Source organism: Vigna radiata, chromosome 5 (genome assembly GCF_000741045.1).
Source record: "Vigna radiata var. radiata cultivar VC1973A chromosome 5, Vradiata_ver6, whole genome shotgun sequence".
Lineage (NCBI taxonomy): Eukaryota > Viridiplantae > Streptophyta > Magnoliopsida > Fabales > Fabaceae > Vigna > Vigna radiata.
Genome location: NC_028355.1, coordinates 12104563 through 12112479, shown reverse-complemented (window position 1 = coordinate 12112479; position 7917 = coordinate 12104563). Strand labels below are relative to the sequence as shown.

The 7917-nt window shown below is 36.7% G+C and overlaps 1 protein-coding gene across 2 annotated transcripts; it reads right to left on the bottom strand.

Moving 5' to 3' along the window:
• Window positions 1-1922: 1922 nt before the first annotated feature.
• On the bottom strand, window positions 1923-7502 carry LOC106761966 (respiratory burst oxidase homolog protein C). 2 transcript variants are annotated; one of them, XM_014645603.2, is made up of 12 exons: window positions 6692-7489; window positions 6150-6312; window positions 5801-5849; window positions 5570-5683; window positions 5028-5450; window positions 4530-4913; window positions 4276-4371; window positions 4029-4144; window positions 3813-3915; window positions 3522-3595; window positions 2289-2812; window positions 1923-2212 (listed from the first exon to the last, which is right to left on the bottom strand). In XM_014645603.2, the coding sequence occupies exons 1-12, from the start codon at window positions 7302-7304 to the stop codon at window positions 2103-2105; spliced, it is 2769 nt and encodes a 922-aa protein (XP_014501089.1). In that variant the 5' UTR covers window positions 7305-7489; the 3' UTR covers window positions 1923-2102. The 2 variants fall into 2 exon arrangements, 1 of the variants encoding a protein (XP_014501089.1); XR_001375747.2 differs by lacking the exon at window positions 1923-2212 and having other exon boundaries at window positions 2677-2812; window positions 3803-3915; window positions 6692-7502.
• Between the last annotated feature and the right edge of the window lie 415 nt (window positions 7503-7917).

Genomic DNA, 7917 nt, shown 5'->3' with positions numbered 1-7917 from the left:
CAATGCTTTTATTGTTTAACTCATTCAGTAAATGATGTTTGTCTTTATCGATATGGGGATGTACGGTAATGTCATGAACTGGTGGGAAATTCCTTGATTATGCCAATATCGCCTAGGGATAGGGGTAGGACGGTCAATTATATTTGCTTCATATCACATTGCATTATTAGTTACTAGGGGAGGCTAGGGATAGCAAGCCGGTAATTAATAACAGACTCTTTTCACCAAGGGATTGGGTTAAGGGTAATTAAGAAAGTATGCATGGCAATTAGATAAATAAGTGAATTAAATAAGAAGAGTAGATATATGATAGTGGATAAGATGAAATTGTAAACCCCAACAACACCATTCATCCATAGTTTCTCAAAACCAATTGAATAAATTACATTGCATGTTTATTTTTGTTCTTTGCATATAACCACTCAATTAATTCTCTTTTCTCAAGTCTTACGCGATTAGGTTACATGAAAGTTAAGGCCTAAGAGTCCTTTGGGAAAACGATACTCGGACTTACCCGTTTATATTACTTGATAATGATCTGGTACACTTGCCAGGGACTTAACATGGTCCTCATTCCCAAAAAAAGCATAGTTGTCTTCTTCTTTTCACTACAAAGGAAGATGAAAAATGACTTGAAAACCATGTTTCAAGGGTAAGTGTTTCGCTAAAAATGACTTTAAATTCATGTCGGCCATAATTTTCTATGATTTTATACTTATATTAATCTTACTTTCTGTTTTAATGTAAATAGAGTAATGGGTAAATCTCGAGGTCAGCTAAATCAAGTCTTATATACCAAGGTTTGGTGCATTTATAGTTGTAATTCATTTACTATGTTATTCAATGATTTTAATTCTTGACTATATTCAGTTTGTCATTTTAGTGTAACAAATAGCTAGATTCATGGGAATGTGGGTACTATGTGATGTCTTGGATTAAGACCATCATTCGAGCTGGCATTACAGATAACTGGAATGAGGTAATAATCATGCTTACTTTGAAAACATCAAAAATAAATTAATACTTTTGAACATATATCAAACCATAAACAATATTTCTTAATTGTGCAACGCTTCAACAATTCATCTCCTTTACCCGAAAGCACGATAAAGCAACTCAGGCAGGAGTGGTCAACTTATCTTCTGCAAAAGTGGAACTAGCAAGACTTATTTTTGTTGTTTTCAATTACTTAGGTTTAGTTTAAGTTTACAATTTTATTTTCTTGAATTTTGATTGAATCATATCCATTTATAGCTCAAACAAACAATATTTATTATAAACAATTGTTTTGGGAAACTTTTCTACATTTCAGGTGTGGTTTTATTCGAAAAATAAAATATTTATTAAAAAAAATACCCAGTAGAGACGTCTATAGACGTCTGTTAGTGCACAAATGGACGTCCAATAAGTTACCGTGGAAAAACGGTACTAAGCGTATAGAAGTCGCTTTCGTTGACCACTGACATTTATGTTAACGTCTATAGACTGTGTGCGCCTGATGTCTATGTACACATTGCCTGTTCACATAGCTGACGTCTATATAGACGTCTGTCGTAACACGATTGATGTATTATTAACGTCACCCGAATAGACGGTAGTTCAATAAAAGACGTCAAAAGCCAAAAATAACCAACGTTAAACAACATTTTTCCACTAATGGTATCATATAAAGTTGAAATTTCCCTTTTTCTTAATCATTTAAACTTAACGTTAAAATGAACAAGAAATATAGTAATACATGAAATAAAATTAGGTGAATTTGAATTTTTGTTAAAACTAGTAGAAACTATTTAATAACATAGCGATCGATTAATTCTTGGAAACACAATGTACCATTCGATCATATAAAAGGTCAACGTCAAAAATATATTCCGAAATGCCTCATAAAAGCATCTGAAAATTTAAAATGAGGCCTCTACTCCTTAGAGAGTTAATGATGCAGCAAGAATAATTCTCATAAGCTTCGTTTATGTAATAGTGCAATGTAAGTGGTGCTTACGCGCATATTGACCATTGTACTATGATTCGTAATTAATTACGATTTATACAAAGTGTAATGATTTCCGGTTATTAGAAACTTTCTCTCGAATAATGGCCAGTTATTAGAAATTTTCTTTGTGGAAATCATATCTGGTGGTTGTGTTACGAGAGAAATCCGAAGCTAACTGACCAAGCTCTTTGGTTAACGCTGGTGGGCCACAGTAAAAGACCCCTGCATCATAAACAAGAACATTTCTGTAAGCAACATGATAAGATGATAAGAAAAGCAATGTGAGGAAGAAACTGACCAACACGAGCCCCTGGATGAGTAAGTGCAATGCGTTTGTAGACTCTGCGCCAATTGGGTTTGGCAAAGTGTGATTTGACACGCGTGCCAGAGACAATGTCCACTCCATTCTTAGCATGGTTTAGAGATTGCAACATGGCAATGAGAGCAGAGCGAGCATCACCCTCTTCATACACACTGGTGCAATAGTTGTGGAGTTCAATCACACCCTTGTGATCCTCTTCAGCAACCTCATTCATCACCCCTTTAAACCAGTCAAAAGAACCCTGCTCCCTTGTCACCCAATAGAAGTAAGCCCTACTAGTGTTAAACTTGCTCACACCATTTCTTTTCTGTGGGGTTCCCTCCTCTATGTTGCTCCCCTCTTCCTCTTCCATGGCCTTCATGTTGTTCACTATGTCCTTCACTATACTGATCATTGGGGTCGCTCCTATTCCCAGCCCCACCAGCAAAACCACCTCATACTGCTTGTAGTCTTGTGCTGGTGCTCCATATGGACCATCAATCATAACTTTAGGGAAACCACTACATAAAAACCAAAACCACTTCTTTGTCACTATACAATTCAAGATAACTCCCAAAAATATTCTTGGCACCACGCCATCTCATAAGATCAAAATCACAATTTCCATCTCCTAACAATATCAACATTTTATCATTCATCGATTCATAGTTGAAAAAATATGCTTACCATGCTTAAACAAGCAGGAACAACAATTCTCTCACAAAACGTCCTTCTCATTTTTTTTTCTTAAATAATAATAGTAATTTTCCTAAGAAAAGTCCAAAATCAAAACTATTATATCTAACTACTATTTGCTTTAGCCACTTAACAATAAATATCTAAGCGCGTGAGAAGGTGGAGAGGGCAATGTTGTCGGCCACAACTATTGTTTATTGACATCCAAACAAAATAACGAAAGCAACTACTTCGTACCGTCAAGAATGTTTCAAACGCAATTGGAACAACAGCGTATCGTGCTATATCCACTGCTTGCCCTACTGCGGTTTAAACAAAAATTTTACAGTTTTCTTTTACTGTAAATTAGTTATTTTGGTTTGACTAGGAAATAAAGAAGAATCATGACAGGGTAAAAAAGTTTTTTCTTTTGTTTGATTCATATGCAAAGTATAAAAAAAAAATAAAACTAATTTTATTTTCAAGACATGTCTAATTTATGTTTAATATGACATAATAGTATTTTTTTTCTCCTAAATGTGTCGGCTTAATTACCTGGGACTTCCATCTCCTTGCAAGTTATCAGCTCTTAGAAGTCCACTCTTGCCGTTGTCAGGCGGCTGGCAACACTGAAAGAAACAAAAAAGTGCAATCCTAGCTCATCAGAAAAACAGATTTCAAAGAAAATGAAACAACACTTGAAAGTTGCAAATGAATAAACGATAGAAACAATGAAAAATAAAATGTTATATTGCAACGACAAAGAATTTTATGTAACAGTGTTAGGAATGGTCAGTTTTGCTGTGTCCAAATAACTCTATCCAACAAAAATTAACCTGAATTCACCTCTGAGAACTTGACTTTGAGACTCCTGGTCCAATCACCAAGTGTTCTGATATGGACGCTAACGTAATCATCACCAGGTGCAGAGGTTATAGAAAATGGATGCCTGAGAAACCACAAACAATGTTTAACTATGAACAAGTTAGTGAAGGTATTTAGAATAAAAAATTAGATATAGCAGACAATAGTTGCTCATGTTTCTTCAAATTCATATTATACCATTCAAATGGAGACACAGCAGCACAATTGAGAAACATGTATTGTCCACTCTTGTATCTGAATCCCTGGGGCTTTGACATATGAAGAGCCAACACATTTCCAGGATAAACAGCCACCTTTAAATTGGGGAGTGAAAATGTGGTGAGACATACATTTTGTGAATCTTTTTAAGAACCAAACTTTATAGATTAGCCAAAACTATGTAACCATCAAACATGTAATGAGTGATTTATCCTTCCATTCTCACCTTTAATATTCTTACAGGCTTTATGGTGGATCTGAGTGCTCTAGTCAATCTTTCCAACGAGTATATAACAATGGGAATAACCAAATACATCCAGGTCTGCAAAACACATAACGTATTCCCAAAATGTTAATTGGATTTAGTAAGAATCTGTACACTGTTATGTGTAGGAAGTTTATTATTTTTTATAACAACTACTTTCAATTTCACGGTTAGAATGTAAAATGATCATTGCTCTAATGAAGAAAGGTGCTAACCGTTTTCTTGTACCATTCTTTGGTCAAGTAAAGTTTGATTCCGTGCACAATGAGCAGGGCATAGACAATGACAAAAAGATGATGTGAGTACCAAAAGGCGTTGAAGCCAGTGAGATTATTGAGTGGCTTGGGAAGCTTGACCCTGCCTCTTCTGAACCAAGGGGTAGCTAAAGTGAAGGCTATTGCCATTAGAACAACCATTATAATCCCTGTTACTCCTTCCCACGATTTGACAAAAAACCAATAACTCGATGGTTGATCTCCAAAAAATGGTTCCATCAGCTCGTACTTTTCACTACTTGCATCAATAAGTCGAGGAAAGTCACAAGCAAGATGATATATACCGTGTATACCAACGCCAATAGCTACTGCCACAGCTATGACCTGCAAAAGAAAAAGAGCTTTCAAGTCCCAACAAACATTTGGACATAGTTTATATTATATGTTCTCTTTTAGTCACTCTCAATTCTCAAATGAACAATCAGAAGTAAACATTACCTTGTGGAAGTTGAGGTTGTCATCAAAAGGAACCATAATGCCAAGTTTGGTCTTGTTCCTGAGCCAAGTGATGGTGTTCCGGCAAACCGGTAACAAGATAATAGCCATGTTCAGTTTAAGTGTCTCAGCAGCACCTTTGGCCATGCATACACAATGCCCCATCACCTCATATGCATCTTTTCTCCTATACTGCACAAATTTGTAGGCAAATAAACCTAACATCACTCCAAGCCACAATACCAATACCCAAGTTCTCTGCCAATTGTCCTGCAGGAAGTACATGGTTTTTGTATACCACCTCCTAATAGGATTTTCTTCATGTGTGGGCTTAAGCTTTAAGCTTAACATTTGACTCAGGTACTTGCTATCTCCTCTTGTAGAATGGGTCGGTCCATGCAACAAGAGCATCTCTAGGTCGTTTACCTGTTTTCCCAGCAACAAATCATCATATGAGAAAATAAATGCGGCTATAATGAGCATATATAGCAGTGAATACATTTTGATTCCTATTGTGAGGTTATGAAATAGGCTTATGTAATTACCATGATGAATCCTGTGTCATCAGGGTCAAGTTCCTCCATGATCAAAGCTGCATACTCCTCTGCCTGCCTCTGTATGTTTGCGAGTTTGTTGGTAGTGGCACTAAGGCAGATAATCTGAAAACAGATCAAGGAAAATCTTATTCCGATAGAAACCAAATGCCAATCAGAAAAAGTTTCCCATAAAGCTACTTTAAAGGTTCTGATAGTTGATGAGACTAAAACTAACGATACCTCTTTAATTTCTTCCTCGGTGATTCTTCCATCCGCATCTTTATCGACCCTACATTACAAATTAAGCTTGGAAACACACTTCGGATTGGACAGTCTTTCATTTAGGCTTTATATACATCAGAAAGCAAAGAACAAGTGTATGCTTGGATCGAAGTCTATATAAACTTTTTTTATGAAATCCATTTTCAGTTTCCAAAAACAACAGTCTCTTTTCTTTCATTTCAAACTGAGTTTCAAAGGAAAAATATAAAGTAAGACTCAGTTTACAATCAGACCCAACTGAAAACAAAACTAAAGGCTTTTTCAACTATACTTTTTGAATTAAACTAAAAACTAAACATCGCCTTACATGTCAAAGAATGTTCTGAGCCTAGAATCGAAACTCTGGTCAGAAATCTCGTCCCAAAAGTCCTTAAGCTGGAGCTTATTAATAGAATCACTCTGAATTCCCCTCCTCCTAGAGAGTGCATCAAAGAGCTCCCCTGCAAAGGCCTCTGATTCCTTGTTCATCCCTACAATTAAAACCAAAAATATCTCACAAACTACTCTACGCACCAACATTTGAAGCAAGAAGGTATACAACATGAGAAATTCTTAGACGATCTTCAATCACCAAATGTCCATGATCATTGCAATTCACTGTAACATGAACTGAGTTTTTCAATCTACATGTTGGAAATCCCATGTTGAAAGGTGCAAATCTCACCCATAAACCGGTTTGACGAGGTTGAGTTAGGCTTAAAGCCTACTTTTAATATGATATCAGAGTCATTGTTAAAATCTATCTTAGTGATATTTATGGTTTTATGGACATATTGTTCCATGCGTTATCGACACCCTTTAATCTCAATAATTTTTCAAAGTCAGATGTTCTGAAACTCAAATATATACCTATGCACTTGGCAAAGAGAGAGCGATGCAGGTACCCATTAGTGGAAGCAGTGAGAGCATCAAATTGCTTTTCAACCTCAACCCACCCTGCACCCGCACCAGTCTTGCTGATAAACTTGAGTCCCTTGAGAGCGTGAGAAGCTGCAGATTTAGTTCTGTCATAATGCACTCTCGCAAGTGCAGCTTGCTTGGACGAGGAAGCCAAACGCTTTAGCTCCTGAGACACTTGTTGTATGCGAATGGAAGCACTTCTTACAACAGAAGCACCAAAGGACCTTTTCTTCTCCATGCCTTTACCAAGCAAGACCAGTTTCTCATCTTCCCCCTGATCACTGTTCCCTGCAACGGGTATAACACTGTGAAGAGCCACAGAGTCTCCTTTGATATCCATAGTGACCTCAACGTAGTCTCCTTCATCTTGTTCCTGGGATATGCTGTGGCCAACGTCAGAGCGGGAAGTAGAGGCAGAAGCGTTGCTCAACTTGGAACTTCTTCTGCCTACCCTTTTGTTCAGTGGTCCACCATGAGGTACCCTTTCGCCACCAATGAGTTCTATGTCAGAGTCACGCTGATTTGAATCTGCAGAAGCTCCTCCAACCTCGCCTGTTCCCATTTTCTTCTTCCTCTGTCTGAGGTTCCCAGATGCAGATTCTTAAGCAAGTTAGATCAAGTGTCTGAGATACCCAAGATCCTTCTCCCTCTTCACATCTTCACAGTTCACACACACGTGATAAGGTTTCCCCAATATTTTGCATTTTCTTGGTAAAGAAGAAGCGAACTAGAAGAATCATGTGTTTTAATACTAAAAGACACCATTGTCGGAAAAAAAGAAAAAAAAAAACGTTTTTTTTTAACCAACCCAAAGAAAATGGTGAATTTGCAAGATATTATGCTGGGAAATTACCATACTTGTGAAGGTAAGCATTAACGAGAATCATTTCATTAATGTGAAAAGTGACATGAGATTTTGCGGAATTGCTTCGTTGGAAATGATGTATGTTGGAAGACAATGAAGGAAAATTCCAAAAGTACTAACAATGACATGTCGCAGGAAATTAAGCATTAAACAAGTTCTGCCTCCCCACGTATTAAAACTATAAAAAAATGTGGATATTTCGTCTTTACCATTAACTTTCGTTGCTTATTTTAGTGAAACCAAGAAAGTATATTCTGCTCTACAACTTTATGCAGTTATTCAAGGTTAAAACGTGAGTACTTTTAATATT